Source organism: Thunnus thynnus, chromosome 20, assembly GCF_963924715.1.
Source record: "Thunnus thynnus chromosome 20, fThuThy2.1, whole genome shotgun sequence".
Classification (NCBI taxonomy): Eukaryota; Metazoa; Chordata; class Actinopteri; order Scombriformes; family Scombridae; genus Thunnus; species Thunnus thynnus.
In genome coordinates this window covers 20,481,779-20,503,107 of record NC_089536.1, presented here as the reverse complement: position 1 = coordinate 20,503,107, position 21,329 = coordinate 20,481,779, and the positions used below count along the sequence as shown (strand labels likewise).

Genomic DNA, 21,329 nt, shown 5'->3' with positions numbered 1-21,329 from the left:
TTTGCTCTTTGTAGAAGATGATAAAAGTAAACTTGTTTTAAATCATCTATCTGCACTGGGATCATCATATTGGATTAATTCATTGAGAGGCATCACACTCAAATATGAAAACAAATCAAAACACTTCCCAAGTCAACAGAGGGGTCATTGTAATGACAAGGAGATGTATCAGTTTCCACAATGACAAGTTTACATGACTCTTTGTCCAAACCCACTTTGCTATGTTTCCTGTATGCAGAGTGGACATCAGAAAGGGGCTGAATGCTCTAAAAAGAGAGATTCCGGGTGGAGACACCTTCATGCACCTTGGATTGCAGAGGGTAAGCCTTTGGAATAATATGTTCTGGTTTTTTACACTTGAATCAAAGTTTTTGGCCAAGAGCAAATCAAAGACTGTTGAATTAGTTGTTTAAATCAGCAACTCTGGAAATTCTGACCATGAAATCGTCTTCTTTTTTGAAGGCGAATGAGCAGATATACCAGGAGAACTTTGGTAAGCAGTGAATGACTCATTCTTATCTTAAAGCTGAGTTGAATTACCCTGAGGTTATAGCATGGCTCTTTGTATTTTCCAGGCACGGCCAGCGTGATTATTGCACTGACAGATGGGGAGCTGCAGGAACATCAGCTTATCACTGCACAGCAAGAGGTAGCAACGCTCACAGCTCAAGTGACAGGGCTGCTCTGGAGGCTGGAATACTCACACTGCTTGACTGGAACTTTTCTGGAAGTAATCAATTTATTACCTTTATCTTCCAACAGGCAGAGAGAGCCAGGTCTCTTGGAGCTATTGTGTACTGTGTCGGTGTGAAAGACTTCAATGAGACACAGGTAATGCCAGGGTAATAAATGTATAATCTATTTGACAGGTTTACACTTATATTCCATACATGTTATATATCTGGTTTGAAATAAAAAAGAATTCCCAGAATACAGTATAAAGTACCATATGTGCAGAGGAATATAAAGTTGCAACATCCAAAATGCTGTTAACTGCATTTTTGCATAGTGTGTATTCGGTGGCCCCTGCGCAATTTGGCAAACCCATAATTTTAAATTTCCTGAAAACCAATCCAGTTGCCTCTTGAGTACCTATCTGTAACTTGACTAATACTCGACATTATGATGAGGATGATTCAGGTTCCTGTATTTAATATGACTGATATTGTTTTCTCACGACGGCTGGTCGCCACTTAATAATAAGACATGTTCTCACTCCAGTTTAGTTCAAACCCCATTTTACTGACGTAAATAGACCCATTCTCCTGTTTGAAGTGCATGTTTATAGCCCTTTGTGGAGTTCATACTTCCTGTTTACACTGTCTGAAATTGTGTCACACCAGGACAGTAGAGACTAAATTTGGCTTTTTACGAAATATCAAACCCTTCAGTGTTATTCATCTCTGAATGTTGGAGGTTCCTCTTTAAACACATTTGCGGAATAACCATCCTGTGTTAATTAATTCTTCTTCCCTTCTTTCTTGCATTCACATCTGTGTCCTCCTTCTCCTTTCCATTATAGCTGGCCACCATTGCAGACACCATCGAGCATGTGTTTCCTGTCCTGGGCGGCTTCCACGCCCTCCGGGGAGTCATCGATTCGGTAAATAAAATCTTGTCTGTGCATGGAAGCGTTCCTGTGGCTGAATCTCACAAACAGGGTAGCAGACATCCACATTTGTGTATTTATCTTGAATCTGTCTCTTAATACATTTCCTTTTTACTCCTTCAATGTGAGTTACATGGTACAGTAGGAAGCAACTTTCACAATGTTAGAGCTCAAAGTGATGACTTATTGCCGTCTCTCACTGTTTTAGTTAAAGTTTCAACTCAGACAGACCTTGCTCTTTATTTTTGCCATGCAGCAGGCAGAACTGTAACTCTTTGTGCATACAGGTTTCATGAAACACACTCACATATTGAGAGATACAGTACAGGCAGAATTGCCCAGTTTCACAGCCAAAAAAGGTGAAAGGAGGGCATATTTTCACCAGTTTGTTAATGTTAAATGGTTCATTCTTTTTCTGTCATATAATCCTCCAAGTCCTGCCCCCCTTACTGACGCTACGGCTGTCAAGCTTTCCATTCTCACACAGCAGTTAACAATAATAACAGTGGCAGATTTACCACTTGAAATTCCCAGAAATTTTTTAAAAAATAGGTCGCTGATTTCAGACAGATGTAGACAAAAGCAGGCTTTTCATTACTACCTGACTGCCGTTGATTTTGCCAGCTGAAATGACTGTTTTTTTGCAGATTTTAGCAGCTGTAGCTAGTTAGCTAAGTATGCTAAGGTTTGCTCCATTAGTCAGTACATACTTGTTTGTATTTTCAAACAGTATTTTTTTACTTTTAACATTACAAAAAAAAGGGAACTGACCAAAAAGTGACCTTATCTCATATAACATTGGTTGGGGTTGCTGAAGTGTAAACCTCCCCACATTCAAAGAACAGAATGGAGCCACTAATGTTACCATAAACTCTGATAGCGTCCAGGAACACAGATGGGAATCACTACAGTCTTTTTTTAACATAACCTGTTACTCCACTCACTAATGTAACCTACTTAGTTAATGATATGGGCCTTGGCCTTGGAAGTAACATGCACACAGTCAATTTGATTTGAATAGCTGATGATAGCATAGTGTTGCAAATGAGCACGGGAAGAGGAAGAAACTTTTCAAGGGTGAGACACACAGTGATACAATATGAATGAGGAAATGACTTCATTCTCAGACAGCCCTAGAACTTTTTATAGAGCTTGGCACTATTATTATATTAAATTTTGAAATACCTGCTTGTCAAATGATACCAACAGAGTAGGAGTGCATGTAACAACTGTTGTATTTTTCTCTTCTTTTCCCCTCTAGATCATCAAGAAATCCTGCATTGAGATTTTGGCAGCTGAGCCCTCCAGTGTGTGTGCAGGAGGTGGGGAGCTGGGAACACACACGCTCATACACACACACACACACACACACACACACACAAACTGCTCAGGGTCCCTCCTGAGTCATCTACAACGATGCCAGTCTCCCATCATTCCTTGAACTATGTTAATTTCATTACTGGATCCTCCACAGGCCTGCACCGTGACACACTTCAGTAATGACAATCCCAGGCTGAAAATCAATCATACATGGGCATCCAGGTCACTTACAGGAAATCTACAGGGGCAGAATACTCAGTGAGAATAATATTACAGGGTCTTATTAAAAGGATTGACCGTGAGAGAGAGAGGCGGTGGTAAGATTGGCTGCAGCTGAAACCTAGTAGTAGACAACATTCTTTAGTGTCCTGCCAAGAGAAAGATTATGACAGTTAAAGCAACATTAAATGGACATTAAAAAGCAAATATGAATAGATAAAAGCATGAGTTGATTAAAAACTTTTGGCAAAAGCAGAACAACTTTTACTGTTTTTCACATCTGCTTTTGCCTTTTATTAAGCAGTGAATTGCTTTATCCCCTAAAGAAGAAAAGTATTTGACCTGAAACTAAATAGTACTCACTGTAGCTGCAGGCCAGTCAGTACCATTTATTTCAGTCCTGCAGTTTCAATCTCATTCATGACAGTATTTTTCCTGTATTGTAGGTGACATAGTAACTATTGAAGTAAATGTACAGATATTACAACTCATCTGCTGAGCCGCTCAGTTAGAGAATTGAAAAGCTGACTTTGTTGTATTTTTGTATTTAGTTAATTCAGATTCTCACTGCTCAATTACTGTATTGGCAAGTCAGGGCTCATAAATAAAGGTCACATGACTCACAAGTAGCAAGTTCTAACAACCTGTTACCATGCCAGATTAGAGATTAGAGACTTTCTCTTTTCTCTCTTGTTGTCTTTGCATTTTAGTAACTGACACGATCATGTTCTCACTTCTAACGAACCACACCACCGTTATTTGATTACAGGACTCATATAGAGGCTCATATTTTCACACAGCTCGGATCCATTATATTTGGCGATACCAGAGTTAAAAAAAACACCATTCTCATCTGAACAAATAAACCGAACTGCTTGTGGAAACACTTCAAAGTTCACACTTCAGAGTTCAAGTACCCCCACAGCAACTGTGTAGTATGACATGAAAACAAGCTTCATGTACAATGTAGTATCAAATGTCATTTTGTTTGGCAAAGTCTTAATGTGAAAATGTATGTGTTGTGTAACCAGAGTCTTTCCAAGTGGTGGTGAGGGGGAACGGTTTTCTCCATGCCAGGAACATCAACCAGGTGCTCTGCAGCTTTAAGATCAATGATACCAATACAGTCAGTAAGTAGACCTACACTTTGGTTGCTCTTTCCTTTTAATGGAAACTCCCCTGATCTGTGACAGGGTTTTTCCCAGTGTTATGGGGTCATTTTCAGTCTTTTTTGTCAGTGCATGAACCTGTGTTTTCTCCTTTGGAAATTTCATGATACTTATGGAAGGGACATGGTCAAATTTAAATGTGCAAAGTACTGGCACAAAAAAAAGCCCATATTGATCAAACTCCAGCTGGCACCCTTCCACGAGTATCTTTCTGTATACTATCTATAGTTATACATAGCAAAATAGTCACCCAAAGAGTGTACTTTAGGAGGAATGTACTTTTATCAATTTTTTTTAAAATTTGTCTTCTAGATGAAAAGCCAGCCGGTGTAGAAAACACATTTTTACTGTGTCCAGCTCCTGTCATCGATGAAGTTGGGAAGTAAGTGCCTTTTTTTAACGACTTTAGGATTTCATCTGTTCTCAGAAATCTTCTTTTAACTCTGTCTCAAGGAAAAGTGCTTATATTTCACACGAAGTGGCAACCACGTGCATCTTAGATCACGTTACTTGCGTCAAAAACAAGAAACACGTGTATGCATACACGTGTGTGTGTGTGTGTGTACTGTATATGCACACAGACCATAAGAAGCCTGCCATGCATTAGCTCTTTTTACGATCCCTAGCCGAGGCCACATTCTTCTTTTCTAGATCCCAGTACAGCTTAGCAAAATATAAGGGGCTCTGTAGCTTTGCCAGCGCACAGAGTGGTAAACCCTTCGTGCATTTGTCCTGCTTCTGTCCTGAATTAGAACAGAGAAGTAAAAACAACTGCAGACACTTCTCTCTTGACTTACATAGAAATTACAGTGAGTCAAGACTAGAAACTTACAAATTTCATGTGACTCAGTCAATGAGCTTAGTCATTGGCTTTGAATTCTGATGACAAAAAAAGAAAGGAATCAATGTTGATGGGTTTTTTTCATTGACCTCATTTTAGAGAAGTGGAGCAAACAGTTCAGCATGTATTAAAAAATGTTCTTAAAGCTACACTGTTCATTTTCTTTGTTTCAACAATGGATCAGTTGATTATGTGTAATGTGATAGGGGTCTCTCAATAGGGGTCTCTCATACAAACCCAGATAATTATCACCCCACTCTGCAGTTCCCCTCAGCCAAAGAACATTTTAGTGTTTTTCACCTTTTTGTTTTGGTTTTATGGCCGGTGGCTTTAATGTTTTGGTTCACTCTCACTGCCCAGATCAGCATTTGTGGCAGGTAGCATTTTCCTGCTAAAAAGCTCTGATAAACTCACTATATGGTAACTCTCCAGCACTAAACAGTAGATTGATACTGGAGCTTTAATTGTATTTACTAATATTGTGGCTTCAAAGGCTTTCAAACTACTGTCAAATATGACAATGTCCTTGGTACCTGTACCTTGCATTATTTTGGAGAATGCTTGTGGATTTAATACCTCAAAGTATAATATTGGTTGCTTGTATTGTCAACAACAGGATTGTATGAAAAATTCTATTCTAATCAAAACCCAGTGCATTGCTTCTATGATTGAAAACCTTCCACACTGTGAGAACACACCAACACAACCTCAGTTGTGATGATGGTACAGCCATCATTGTATCCTGGCTGAACCATCATCACAACTGCGGTTGTTGCTCTGTTCATTTTATTTACATTTATTAACATTTGTGCTTGTGTAGTTTGAGATTCTCATATTTAGACTGAGAATATTTGATTATACTGGATTATATTTGACATATGCCTTAAAAAGAGCTTCAATTACTTCAATGTTTAAAAGGGGGAGGTGGCGGGATGTGAAAACTAAGACAACTGAGGTTAGCTTACTCGAACATTCACCACACGACGGTCACACAATTTTCTGGTGTAACCCTAGCAGTGGCCAGAATTGCTCTTCGTCAGCTGGCCCCATTCTCCTTTTAGAGTCCAGCCATGTTCCAACATCAACAATCCACAAACCTCTCTAACCTAACTCTTTATGGGAAGAAAAGTACAGCAGGCCACAGACTAGAAGGTTCAGTGGACGGTGGTAAAAGACTAGAACTACACAGAGAGACAAAGAGGTGAGAGAAGAAGGCCTGTCAACCAATATTAGAGCCACGCTTTACTTACGTTCTTGACCTTTGGCGATAGCGTACTCATGTAATTATGATACAAATTCCTTCATTTTATTCTCCCATGGCAGTTATAAATTCAATTTACAGTTCATATTTGCACTGGCATTGGTGTGGAAGGAGAGGGACTGCAGTGGGGAAAGATTTAAACAACCTGGACTCTTGACTCGCACTCTAAAGCTTTAATCAATACCTTGGCAGAAGGGTCGTAAAACTGAGGTTACGTCGTGTGTTTCACTGACTTACACTCAAAGAAGCGAGCTTACCATTTAAATCGTTTCTGCTCTTGCCTTAGGTCTCTCAAACTTTCCATCCCTTTATGCCTCAACACTTAACCTCACGACTCTCCTATCCCGCACTTATCTTTTTCCCCCTCCCCTTCCCCCTTTTTCTCCACCTCTGTCTTTACTTTTGGCGCCACAGTGGCTCTTTTCACCAGCTCGCCGGGTTGTTTTTCCAGTCCCTAAACCCTCTCTGCCTGCCTGTCCGCTCATTTTTCTTTCTCTCTCTTTTATTTGTGTGTGTCACACAGAAACTCCTTCTTTCATCCCCTGTCAGTCTCCCACTCTCTTTCAACTGTCTGCTTGTCCAGTTTGGCTGATCAAAGCCGGGTAGCAGCTAGCCTGGTCTTTCAAGTGTGTGGCCATGTGTGTTTGTATGCAGCTTGATTCTCGACAGGGTGGAAAATCCTCTGGGAGAGATTTTAAGACTGCTCCTCTGAAATCCAGACTAAATGAAGTTGTTTTTTGACTGATAAGCAGCTCTTAATATCATGAAATTGTGATTTTGACTATTTTGTTGTCACTTTACTCAAAACCCAGCCTATCTTGTTGCTAAATTGAATTTTGGTCTATTTATACTTTGGGAAAGTGGTGTCTCAGCATATTATACAAGTGTTTTTTTCTGTAAATGTTGGTTCAAATAGTCAATTCTAGAAAGAAGCCTTTGCTCTTTTATTCTGAGTTAGTGATGCCAAAACCAGGCATTTACTGTACCACTGATGTTTTAGATCGCTTAAATATATCCAGCTGGAAATATCTGGACGTTACATCATGCCATCTATGTTTGGCCAGTTATACACAGGAAGAAGAAGAGTAAATAGCGAAGCAGTCTATGTCACGCTACCTGTTAAAGTGTTTTAAAGTAGATTTTTCTTTTGAGGCAGGAAGACCCACTCCATCTAATGAATGGCAAACAAACTGTTGTGTCTGTCCTGTCTTATGCAAGCATGTCTGTTCATGCTTTGGCTGTTTTCCCTGTCTCTTTCATTTCCTTTTATAACAATAGTCTGACATTGTGCTCTACACCCGACATTTCCGCCCTACAGCTTTGGTCCCGTCACATCTTCAAATGGTCGGTTTCCTTTTCTCATCATCTTTTCCTTTTAGTATCATCCTTTCTCTTCCTTTAATCGTCAGTAGCCAGACACTGGGAGAAGTCAAATTAAATGTGTCCTTTGGAGTTTTCTAATAGGGTATTTTAAATAATGCATTGTTTACATTCATGTTTACTTGCTTCTTTACTGCCTTTGAATATCTTGGCGGGTTATCACCACCTGTACAGTAGAATCATGTGAAACCATTCGTAGGAATGTTTTTGTATCACCTGTGTTCACATGTATGAGCATATGTGCAGCGTTTAAAGTTCTCAGGCACCACACCTGATAGAGCAGAGCATAGAGCAGTTTTAAATTCATATAATACTTAATTCAATACATTCTACACATTTCCTCCTGGACAACTTTTCAGGCTCTCATATCTGGTCTTGTTTTAATCCTTTTGTGTGTGCAAATGAGGCAACCAAAAAGGGGACCCACTCATAAAGAAACTGCTCCATAGCGCTACTAGGAGTCAAAAACCCACTGGGTACCTTTAATCAACTTCAATGTATTTTGCAACAGTGTTCAGTTTAATTAATGCTGAATTGGTATTAAAGCTGCACAAATCAACATTTTTTTATTATGAATTGGTCCAATGACTAAGTGCGGTGTGGTAGGGGTTGCTTGTAGTGATAAATCAACAAAGAATTATCACCTAAATCTGCAGTTCTTCTCAGCTTTACTGAGCATTTTAGTGTCTTTTACCTTATTGTTTTGGTTTAACTGTGTTAGCTCAGCTTTACCGCTCATATTAAGCATTTTAACAGACCAGAAAAGGTAAAAGGAGAGTGAATATTGGACTTTTGTCAGGTGGCCACAAAGTCCAAATGACTCCAAATAAATGCTATTTCACCAGGTCTGCTGGATGTGTAAATAAGCAAATAACACTGATTTTATAAAGGCAGATTTTATAGTGATAACATGTCAATGCTGTGTTAAAAGAGCCAACTGGCAGAAAATAAAAGAATATTGAAGAAATCTGAAGTTCACTGAGAAATGTTATTTGACTACAACCATCAGTCTGTACCATTGAGACTGGGCAGGATGCATGTGTGGATTATTTCTAATTGCTAATTATACCAAACTCTTACCTTAACACATGGACTTTATTTGCCTACACTTAAACCCTAACCTAGTTCTGTCATTATATGTGTGCATTCTGACATTCAACACACATAAAATCAGTTTCAATCACACAAACATAGATGCATCAAACAAACAAACAAATCAAATGCACATGCTCATGCTCAGCTGTTTGTTGTCAGCGAGGTATGTGCAGCATGTTGTTGATCATGAACTTCACCCACTAACCCATCTCTTCTCTTCTCTCTCTCTACCCTCAGTCTCTTAACCCAGACAGCTCTCTGAGTCTGAGTAAAGACAGGTTTATCGGTCAAATGGCCTGTTTTCCATCTGCCAGACTTCATTCACATCCACCTGGTTCTCTACCAAATAAGAACTGTGGAAAGGAGGGGAGGGGGGAGTGTTTAAAAAGCATGCCTTTCATCCACATGTTTTTAAGAACTGAACAAGAACAGGCTCCAAAGCGGGTCAACCGGAGGCCCCTTGAAATTCTCAGAATTGTTTTTCCCACTTGGAGGAGGAAGGGATTCAGACCGTCATGAAAGACTCTTGTAGTTCCAAAAAAACCCCTTAGAGGCTATGAAATCCCGAAAGAAGTAATAAGATGGATGAGGTTTGGATTGGACTGGAATGAGCAGAAGCATGTTTATCCATTGTTTCTGTTTTCTTTTGAGAGTGTTTTTGACCTTTAAAAACTGTACCTTGCCTTTCCCTTGAAGATGTCACTACATTGGGTGTTGTTTTTCACATGCCATATTTTCTCACTCTTCACAAACCCTTTTGCAGCTCCATGAGATCATAGACTGTAAAGAGGGCGGCTGTTACAGATTGCTGTCATTCCTTAGGCTGCAATTAGTATGCTGTTATGTCTTGGAAAAATACACAACCTGCCCACAACTATAAAAACACAATCTGAATTGGCAGGTTGTCTTTTTTTCCATTTTGTTTAACTTCATCTATCCTTACCTTGGCCTCGATGCCTGTTGTGCTGCTCAGTGGGTCACACGATCACACCTGCAGTTTGTTTTCTCTGGTTTTCAACCACAGTGGAAAAGTTTGTTGTACTTTTGCATTTGGTTCATTTACGTTTAAATTGCTCATTTACAAGTAAACAGGGCTCGTAAACAAAAGTCACACGATTCACAAGTAGTTCGTTTATTGGACATAGTTTTGGTAACGTGTCCGTCTGCCAGGTTGGCAGCTACAAAGACTCAAAACTAATTCAGTTCCATTTTCTGTAAGCTGAACAGTGCAGACATCACTTTGTTCTACTTGACTTTCTGAGCATAAGAACTTCATAATCCTTTGTATTTAGTGGTCGTTTCCTCTCGGTTCAGATTACATACTCGCCTCTAACGAACCACACGTCACAGTTCTCTGGTTTGTTTTCTTGAGAATTGAGAGTCAGGCGGTTTGGTGGCATCATTTGGTTTGAACCCAAGTTCAAATGACATCATCCTGGTCAAACAAACTGAGCTTGAGGGGGAAATGCTTCAGCCTAAATAGACCGCCCCAAACATGCTTGGTGTGGACTGTAATGTTACATCCCAAAATTAAGATACACGCTTGTCTGTGTTTGTGTCTGTTGTTTTGTTTCAGGGTGATTTATCTTCAAGTGAGCATGAATGGTGGTCTGTCTTTCATCAGCAGCAATGTGCACATCACCACCACAGAGTGTGTAAGTGACCATTTCTTATACAGCTGTGGCTATTGTGAAAGTTTTCTATTTGTGTACTTAACCCATACTAGTACTGCAGATTATTCAATGTGTGGTTCAGTAGAATCATATTAGATCATCTTAAATCAAAACATCTGTGGTTTTTTGAAGTTTTGACCATCCCTGAAAATGCCTGATGGCTGAAACCAACCAAACTTTTTGTTCTGTACAGTTCTTCTCTGGGATGCAGAAAAATACAGCATAGTGTGAAATGTACATGTTAAAAACAAAAAAACTAAATTAAGAGTTTCCTCTAAAAGTGTCTTCTTTGTACCTGAATGTCTTTACATTACAGTGACTTTGAACATTGTGTTTGTTTGGAGATGACAGTTTCTCCAAAAATAAAATTATGGATTCTATCTTGTTTTCCATATCTTCATCTATTTCTTGCAGTTTCCACTCTTCCACCTTCTTCTACGTCTGTCCTCTCCAACCACATTTCTTTTCCTAGAAGTCTGTTGTTTTGTTCTCTGCAGTGAGTTTCCTTACTCCCTTTATCTCTTTCATCTTCCCTTTTTCAATTTTGTTGTTTTCCCCTTTTTTTCTGGAGCCAAACCACAGGGGTTTGGAGTGGCAATACATCCAAAAAAGGCCCCCCAAACCCCCTACCCAGGGGTTGCAGGAGACAAGATGTTTGAGAAACATGTTCATGACCGTAAAGCTACCAGTTCAATGCTGGACGTTTCGGAAACTGAACTAAAAGTAGAAGCATGCAGACATATCTGAAGTATCCTTTGAGCAAGGCACTTACAGATCAGTTCCTCAAGTAGAGCTGAGTTGAGAGACTCTTGTAGCTCCAAGTTATATGAATGTATGCAATTGTTCGACTGTGAAGAAGGGCGGGGCTTCATTTCCTAAAAAACAAAATTAAACAAGATGCAATTTAAGACAATTTAAAGCAATTTTATAAATAAAACGCGTATGTTTGAACACATGGGCTGGAGCCACAGCGCCTTCCCACCCAACCGAGAAGACATGCTCTTTGAAGCCACTCAACCTCAGTCCATGTGCCATCATATCCATGAAAACATTGAATTCAAACTTCTGTGTTGTGGTTCATGATATATAGAGCTCAATCATACATACCATTGTAATTAGCTGCCTCTCGCCACTAAACTAAACCATGTAGGCTGAAGTCACACCAGAGTTAAGAAGTCACGACAAGTTGCTAACTTAAGATTGGTAGGTCTTGTTCAATAAACAACACACAAGCTAGTCTATGAAAATAAGTATATTAAAGCCTATGAAAACAGTTGAGGTTAAAAACAAACTCAACAAACCCAACAAACTCCTGCGTCCCCTCCCCAAATCCTCCCAAAGTGCTTCACTGAGGGATTCCAGCCTTTGTTGTTAGTCCACAAAATACACCCATATATCATGGGAAAACACATACACATTATATGTGCAAGAGATGTGGCCGCTGTTTAAATTTTCTGCATTCTTTGCTAAACCATTACTTCACAAATTTTACCGGCCAACAGAAAGTTTAAAAAAATCACAAACTTGCTGATCAGGAGATTTCTAAGACGTAGTAATTTGATTCCAGTGTTGGGCTTTCTGGGATGGACCCCACCGCTGAGTTCAGATAAATACCCCAGTGTCTTTGCCACAAGATAGATAGGGGAAAGTCTAACCACATGTGATCCTCATCTGTGGTCTGTAATGAGAACCATGTTTGGCTCATGGACGCCTGCCTCGTTGAAAATAAGCAATGTATCTGACGGATTCATTCGTGGATCACACAACTTACATCAACCACTGTCATCGAGAAAAACAAAAAACATGACGATTAACAGTGACAGCCATCAGCCATCTCTGGGTAGATAGTATCCAGGTTCTGTACATGTGGTAGTGTAGTAATGTACAACTGTGTGTGTGCGTGTGTGTGTGTGTTTCCCAGTTTGATGGCACCATCCTCCTGATCACCCTGCTGGTGTTGTTCCTCCTGCTAGCCCTGCTCTTCATGTGGTGGTTCTGGCCTCTCTGCTGCACTGTGGTAAGAAACACAAACTACATTCACAAAGTGGTCAATTTTTAACAGCAACACTTAAATTAAAATTATCCAGAGCTCCAAAGGGCCAATAAGCAACTTAGAGGTCCCCACACAAAAAAAAACAAAACATAAAAACCCTTAAGAGTTCCTTTGAGAGCTCCATGTGAGGAGCTGACATGATTTATGTGTTTGTGAAAAGCTAAACGATACCTGTTGTTTCCACCGCTCATGAACGCGTCATGTCTCTTATTCTTTCACAGGTGATCAAAGAACCACCTCCTCCACCTCCTCCTGAGCCTGTGAGTCAAAACACACACACACATTTACCCACCAGAAAGCCTGAATGGGAATGTGTGTCTGATAGAGAGTTAAAAAGCGCTCAAAAATCCAATTCCATTCAATTTTGCAAGAATAGGTGTAAAAAGTCATGACTACATCTCTGTGTTTCCATAACTATCTGTAGTACTTACACATAACAAAGGTTATATAAACTAGTAATGGATAATTCCAGTTTATATACAGATCTCTCCTCAGTAAGTAGTATTTAGCAAAGTTTGACACTTTTAAATGACTTGTAGTCAATATCCTCAGAAGTTTATGACAACATCCTCTGAATCTGTGTGTTAGAAAGTCTATTAGAGAGGGGAAAAAGTCAGTTTTTGTGTAATTATTTGTGTTTTAGGAGTCTGACGATGAAGATGGTTTGCCCAAGAAGAAGTGGCCCACTGTGGATGCCTCATATTACGGAGGAAGAGGAATCGGAGGGATCAAGAGGATGGAGGTGACAAAATGACAAATTCACATGCATATCGCTAACAGATAATCATCACTAAATCTGCAACCCCAAACAACCGATGGAAATCAGACCACTTTAGTTTATTTTCACTGCTTCTACTTTGATTTTGTAGGTGCGCTGGGGAGGGAAGGGCTCGACCGAGGAGGGGGCAAAACTGGAGAAGCCGAAGAACGCTGTGGTGAAAATGCCGGAGCAGGAGTACGAACCCTTCGAGCCCAAACCTAAGAAGTCTCACAACAAGAAGCCGCCTCAGAGCCGGAAGTGGTACACACCCATTCGGGTAAACAGAAACTTAGTTTCCCTTAGGACCCAACAGACAATGGGGCACTGTAGAGTTAAAAATACTTGTACCCACAACTCTTATAGACAGCTAATATAACAGCATTTATTTGACTTATTTAGACAGAATCTGTGGAAGCATCTTAGAGTGTGTTCATGTGTGTGATTGCATTATACTGTCCTTACAGTTTGACCACTGTGCATTTTTGAGCTTGTGCCCAGTGAGTTTCAAATAACTGAGGGTGGCAGAAATCTCTCAACCCACAGAGAAGAAGAAATCCTTCAGCTGACATTAAAAAATGAAAAGCACCAAGACTGGAGCTGCAAAGTTTTCACAAGACAGCAGGGAGGAATAAAGTATGTTCTCATCATGTTTATGTAGGATAATTAGTTACATAAACACAAAATTCACCAGCTATCAAGGTGAACACGTAACCAAAGGAATATATATCTACTACTATAACATCTACTCCAGGCAGTGAGACATTATTAGACTTGGCGTCAGTACTATTTGTGCTTTTATCACTATACAATACAGCTCTGTGTAACAACACTGGCCTTTCATATAGTAGCTGTACTTACTGCTATCCTGAAACTCAACACTGTTCACAGTCAGTGCAGGAAAAGTACACACTGACCAGTCAACTACTGACTGTACAAACCTTATTTAAGGAAGGAGAATTTTCTTCTTTATCCAGTTATCACCAATTTTGGCTCAACTTGTGACATGACCTGTAGCTCAGTCAAAAGTTATATGAGTTTCAGTATTTTTAGAGGTCTTGTTGCAATATGTATCCAGGGTTACTGTAACTGTTATTGTTGGGATCAACATGTCTTTCCTGTGTATTAAAACTAAGCTGCCATGCAGTTGCCAAACCTTTTTATCATTTTTTTTCCTCCCTGGAAGATAGTATTATTTGTAAAAAAAAAAAAAAAAAAAAAAAATCAAAACTGACTGCTTTATTTGTGACAGCAGAGAACTTATTTAAAGGGAATTAAAGGTTCATGTGTTCATAACTTATTCTGACCAGAAATAAAATATGACCAGTAGTCTTTATGTAACTATAATAAATAATCAGCAAAATTTCAACCAGAGAGGAAGGAACTAATCAGTGAAATCAGCTGCTGCAGAGTTTGGATGGGATTAAAACCTGCCGAGTCTTGGCTTTGATGGTACACAGTTGAGGCCACAGACCGAAAGTTTGCTGATACAGTAGAAACAATATGAATAGGTTTGGTGTCCAGATGTGGCCTGCTGTTAAATCGCTCCCTCTTTTCTGTCTTCTGTTCAGGGTAAACTGGATGCTATCTGGGCTCTGTTTCGCCGCGGGTACGACCAGGTCTCTCTGATGAGACCCCAGCCTGGGGATCATGTGAGTATCTCAGCAGTGCACCATGGAAATATTTCATTTCATCAAATGCTTTCACTCACACCCACTCGCATTCACTTCCACATTTGCCTGCGTTTCCTCCCTCCTGCAGTGTTTTATACCTGCGTTGACCCACGGCTGTAACACCCTCTCCTTCCTTCCTATACCTCCTGTATCTCATATATCATTTTTTTCCTTTTGTTTTTGACATTTTGTTGAGTTCACTGTGTAACTAGGATCAAAAGTTGCTTTGTTTTTTGGCCAACAATAATGGAGATAATATGTAAATTGACCTTATTTTCCTACGTCTCACAACTGAACACAGAATTAATCCAATTGAGCATTTACTAAGCCCCACCCCCTTAATTACTGTCGCTATGCCTGTCAAGCTTTCCGTTCTCTACCACTCAAAATTCTTAGTAATTTTTTAAACAATGAGTACTTAATTTCAAACAGAGGTAGACAAAAGCAGTTTCTCAATTCTAGTCAACAACCATCGATTTTGACGGCTAAATTGACAACTGTTGCCAGCAGATTTTATTAGCTGTAGTTATGAGTTGGTTGAAAATGTCGTCTCCAAGTGACTTTTTAAAGTTTCAAGCTGATTCACTTTGATATGGGAACCCTGTAAAATGGTATTAAATAAGCAATTAATCGCTACACTATGCTAAAAACCTGAAGCTGGGAATAACGAAACAGCATCTTTCTTGTTATGCAGTGTAGTCCTAGTGTCATAAGTTTGATAAAGAAAAATGTAAAGTCAAATTAGTATTTCATTCTAGCCTAACAGTGTTTGGCTACTTAGCTCACATACTTTAACAAGCTAGACAGAGGTTAGATGAAATGATGAATGATTGACTGATGGGTGGATGTCTTGATATTATTGGTTGAAATTGGTTTGTTCAAGCCTACATAAGCACACATCATTTTGTTTTAAAGGAAGAAAACATGACTGCATTTTAATATGAGAATACCAAGAAATGGATGTTTTTGTATTGTTTTGGCATATATTGTGAAATAGGTGCATAATATGACCGGGGATGTGATCTAAAAGGTTTAAAAAGGCATTTTTTAAATTTCATCTCAACTTTAAGCTTTATTGCTCATATTTTCAAACAGTACATTTTCACTTTTAATGTTACAAAAGAAAAGGCTTTTAGAATGAGGATTAGCCGATACAATTGGTGAAAGTAACGTTATCTTAAATAAGGAGTCCCCAAATCCAATAGAGCAGGACAGACCAGCTAACATTAGCTTACATTCGCATAAAGTAGCATCACACTTACAGCAGTTTAACAATATGTGCATAATAATACACATATATGGTACAGCTCTTACATTTTGAGGCTGTGTCATTTATTATGAATCAAGTATCAGAAGGATTTTTCAGTTATATAGTCAAGTGTGTGAAAATCCACAGTAGGGTGAGAAAACTCATGTCTGAGGGACTAAAACTTTTAAAACTGCCTCAGTCATCTGTAGAGATTAGTCATCCCGCCCTCTATCTGTTTCTCCACCTTTATTCACTCCTGGTGTTCCTGTGTTGGCTAACACCTCAGCTGGCCCGTCTCCATCCCATTGAGCCAGACTCGTTTTCACACCTGCTTCACATTAGTCACCATAAATCAGATAGAAAGCAGAGCCGCAGCTCGCACTCAGACACATCCTCATAGCTTGATAGGGGTGTTTTCTGATGTCCATGTGTGTAAGCTGGTAAAAATTCTCTCCTCTTCTCAGATCAGCCACATGGCTTAGTTTTAATGCCCTGAGTCTTTGTATCAAAAAGCCCTAGGGTTTAGAAAGCGGATGTATAAATCCCTCTGACAATTTAATGTTTAAAGTGCTCTGGTGATCCTGTCAGTGGTGAATTATTTTAGGTTGTTTGGTTTTTGATGCAGGTCAGATGAAACAATATGATAATCTTCATCATCATTCATTAACTTCTATTTTTCACTTTCTTCCAGACCACTAATACCGCTAATCAGGCCCCATCCCAGCGCTAGTTAAAATTATGCCTCAATAGCAGAAAGCGTTCCAATAATCCTTTTTTAACAGGAATTCCACATTTAAGAGTGTTTTCTTGGCACCAGAAACAGGTACAGACACACGAATTGCCGCAAGATACGCTTTCAGCCCTTTGAGACAAACAAGTCACCATAAGCTTATGATTACATCTTTACCAAAGCAAACTGGTAGCCAGATAAATAAGATTATGGATTTAATTTCCTTCATCAACAAATCTCTCTCACCTGGGGAAGCTTTTAGTGATTGCTGCATAGGTAACCTCTGCATGACACAATGTTAATTTTCTTGAAGAAATCATGTCTCTCTTTCCACTCAAGCCATTGTTGGTTCATTATGAAGCAGCAGAAACATCTCCCAGGCCAGCAGGCCGGCTCATTTCCAGGGAGTGTAATGTTTTATTTCACAGAGGAAAGAGTGGAAACAAGCATTGGACACCTCTTTCCTTGCTTTAAGTGTTACCTGAAGTGTATTTCATTTTAAATTTCCTGCTGGTGCCTCAGTCCTATTCTGAACAGACCTTATAGAGCAAAGTCCCACACTCCAAACCTGGCAGACTTTCAAATTACAGTTTTTCCTCAAATGCTAAGACACATTTCTTGAAATTATGCTCCATTTTCCAGAAACTCTAAACACAAATGTTTAACTACACGCTCATCTTCACAAACTTCAAACTTCCAAAACCCAACTCTCCACTCAAAACCATGTAATCTTATATCTAAACCAAGTTTTACCTCCAGACAGCACACAAAAGCCATCAAATACACAAACACTACAAAATAGCCATTACACCCTGGTGAGATCAATTCAAAACACTACCGTAAAACCCTGTCACTGCAATCAATAATGGCCCTAATGGTTTCCCCCCAGAACAACCTCTTTACACGATGAACACAATATAAAGACACAACACATAAATGTTCAAAAGTGAAGTTCTGATTGGTGTGTGAACAATTTGTTCTGATTAGTGTTTCCACCTGGAGAATTGTGTGTTAATTGGGTTCCAGCTGTGATGACTTGAGTTAAGGATATTGAATGGCAGTGCTTTCTAAATGGGCACGAGTGAAAACATGGGAATGGTGTTTATGGTTTTGGGAAATGGGTCTGTCTTTTGGTAGATGGCGTCATGGTTTTGGATGTTTAGTTAATAGGTCCAGTTATAGTGTGTAAGCGGTCGAAAAAAAACTGTAATAGGAGCACACACTCTAGGTGAGGCCAAGTTGGCAGAGTTCAGCCTGGATTCTTAATTGGTCGTTCTGTTGCCATAGCGCGTTTTTCATCGCCATGCCGTTTGCCACAGCAACAGCTGAATGTCACCCCTGGGATCAGCCTGGCTACAATCCTGTACAATGGTTATTCATTTATGTCGCTGCTTACTGCTGCGTTATTTTAACAATTTGTCTACAAGAAGTCATTAAAGTAAAATCACAAAATCACAAACCAAGTGTAACGATGGTTTAGTGAACACACAGTCGATCTGTGATCTCTGTTGCTTTAGTTAGTAATGTGGGTAGTTCTTATCAATGATTCCTAAGCTCCTCTCTTGTGGTGTTCATGCATTGTACTGACTACACACACACGCACACACACACACACACACACAGACACACACAAACTCCTTTTCTCTCCCCTAGCAATAAACCCAGTAACCCCCTCTGCATGTGTGTCACCAAACCACATCCATTATACTGACGTCAGAGTGTACAGTATGAGGTAGAGCTAGTCCACACACACTCACACACTCACACACTCACACACACACACACACACACACACACACACACACACACACACACACACACAGTTGCTGGAGTTCTTATACACACTGTAGTCTTGCTCTCTCTCTCTCTCTCATTCACATAAACACGTGCCTCCCCCGGGAAGCAGTTAGCTGGCTAAAGGACATGAGGTAATACCTAAGGCAGATGACTGCCAGGGCTGTCTCCACCAACTGACTGACCACTTCTCACACACACACCAACATGTTTTGACCAGGCCGAGACAATTTTATGACCTTGGTGAGACTGTAGACAGTGGAGGAGGTCAGCGAGAAAGAACGAGCGAGTGTGGCTTTCTCTAATCCAGGAAACTGTTTAGAGACTCGAACCACTGCCAGGCGCTAACAGAACGATGTATACATGAGGCGAAGATAGGTTTTTTAAAAAGGTCACTACATATGCATATACATTTCTCAGTTCTATACTTGCCTTCCTCTTAGTTTTTGTGATGTTTTTTGAAAAACCTGCATGTAGTCTCAAAACACATTTTACATCTTACTTTAACTTCATGAAACAAACAACAACACTAGGGAGTTACTTACTGAAGAATATGTGCTGTATAGTCATTATTGTTGAGTGAAAAACCACTTAAAAAGAATAGTTTGACAATGGGAAGTACGTCTATTCATTTTCTGGAGGATACTTAGATGAGAAGACAGATACCACTCTCATGTCTGTCTGTTAAATATAGAGATACTGGAAACAGCTAGCTGTGTCAGGAGGTAACATTTCTGCCTACCAGCATCTCTACTTTTGCCCATAAGTCATTTTTACACCTCTGTTTTTGCACAGATTAAACAAATAACATACAACATATTATTTAGTTAGCTTTTGTGGTGCTGGTATTCAGCCAGGCTAAATGTTTCCTCTTGTGTCCGGTCTTTGTGCTAAGCTAAGCTAACCAGCTGCTGGCTGTAGCTTTAACAGACAGATAGACAAGAATGCCAATGATCAATGACATTTCCCAAAATGTTGAATTATTGCTTTAATGCAAACAACAGAGCTTCATAATATTCAGAGGATGAAATTAGCACTGCAACTTGTTCTGTGGTGCTGAATGATTTGTATGACACAGAACTCTGGGTCAACTAGTTTACCAGACCAGCTATAATCTTTAACAGCTGGAGACAAAAAAAAGACAAAAAGTTCATTTGCTTCTCAACAATTCCTCACTTGGATGGAGCCAAAGTGCAGCAGTAGTTCAAAGAATACATATATAAGCTGTAACAAAAAGAAATCAGTCTCTAGACATCTCCCCCTGGATATCCATGAGGCAAGAAAATAGTTTTAAGAATTTGAGGAGATTTGCACACATGCTTTTTGCTCACATGTCTAGGAATGCCAGACTGGATTAGTGGTAACAGACCAGAAACTGGTGGTTGCTGCTAAATTCTTGTCCTATTTCTCCTCTGTTTATTCATATTTTTTTTGTTTAGCTTTCAGCAGCTAATTTACCAGTTTGGATTAATGGAATGTGTCCTCTGTGACTGTTTTTATTGGTTTTCTGCCAATGTTGCTTCTGTGTGACTATATATACCGTGTATAAGAGTGTGTGTTCATGTGAGAGAGAGAGACAGTGTATTAATGCATGTCTCAGCACATTCTACATGTAGTCGCTCAGCTTTAGTCATACATTTTGATTATCCAACTTCTGCGGATTACACCAGTGGCTGTAATCTGTATTTGACCGGATGAGAAGTGAGTTGAAGTTCAGCTTCAGTGTTGCAGACATGTTTGCGGTAGATTTAGAGATGTTCGGCTAAATGGAAGAAGACAAGATTGGTCAGCTGAAGTAGAGGGCAAAAGTTTAGAGTGGGATATTAGAGAATTGCCTCAATACATTTTTCTTTCTGGTATTGTTTTCTCTTCTCCAGCTCCGTTCTTTTACTTTGTGCCGAAGGTTATTTTTAAGATGGAATGAACTGCCTTCCTTACAGCTTTATGAGTGACATCAATTTCCGTTCCCTTATTTTCCACTCTGTAAAACCATGGTCCCGTGGCTCCAATCACTGATACTGGTCATTAGCAGATTAACATTACTTCACTCCAGTGGCAGCCAACCGCATGCAAAAGGAAAGGGTGGAGTTTCTATAGTAGCAGCAACCTCTGTTAATGTGATATTTTACAAGTAGCTTATGAGTGAAACGTGACTTATTCCAGAAGTTTGGTTGTTTTACAGTCTGATAAGTCAAATTTACACTGGTGTATGGGTCCAACTGATATCTAACCTTTTATCCCATCCTATCCCCACCACACACGCGCACACACACACACACACACACGCACACACACACACACAAGCATGCCTGTACAGCAGTCACACCTTGCAACCCCAATCCTTCCCTATACCTTTCTTCTCCATGTGGTCTCATCATGACTAGGGGAACTTTTGTAAATGAGACACAGTGTTGCAGTTCCCGGTACAGAACATTAGACTAACCGGGATAATTTGGAGTGGGGGTGTCAAAGAGGGGATTTAAATGTAATCTGGAACACCAGCTGG

General features: G+C 39.7%; 1 protein-coding gene across 2 annotated transcripts in view; it reads left to right on the top strand.

Moving 5' to 3' along the window:
* antxr1c (ANTXR cell adhesion molecule 1c) overlaps positions 1-21,329 on the top strand; it is a 42,400-nt gene that overhangs the window by 16,461 nt on the left and 4,610 nt on the right. For both annotated transcript variants that reach the window (XM_067575724.1, XM_067575725.1), the window contains exons 4-17: positions 239-320; positions 463-493; positions 576-649; positions 763-831; positions 1,523-1,603; positions 2,871-2,931; positions 4,180-4,278; positions 4,630-4,699; positions 10,471-10,549; positions 12,489-12,584; positions 12,842-12,880; positions 13,264-13,362; positions 13,490-13,657; positions 14,949-15,029. In XM_067575724.1, the coding sequence (XP_067431825.1) occupies positions 239-320; positions 463-493; positions 576-649; positions 763-831; positions 1,523-1,603; positions 2,871-2,931; positions 4,180-4,278; positions 4,630-4,699; positions 10,471-10,549; positions 12,489-12,584; positions 12,842-12,880; positions 13,264-13,362; positions 13,490-13,657; positions 14,949-15,029 (1,129 nt within the window). The remainder of the gene's footprint in view (positions 1-238; positions 321-462; positions 494-575; positions 650-762; positions 832-1,522; positions 1,604-2,870; positions 2,932-4,179; positions 4,279-4,629; positions 4,700-10,470; positions 10,550-12,488; positions 12,585-12,841; positions 12,881-13,263; positions 13,363-13,489; positions 13,658-14,948; positions 15,030-21,329) is intronic.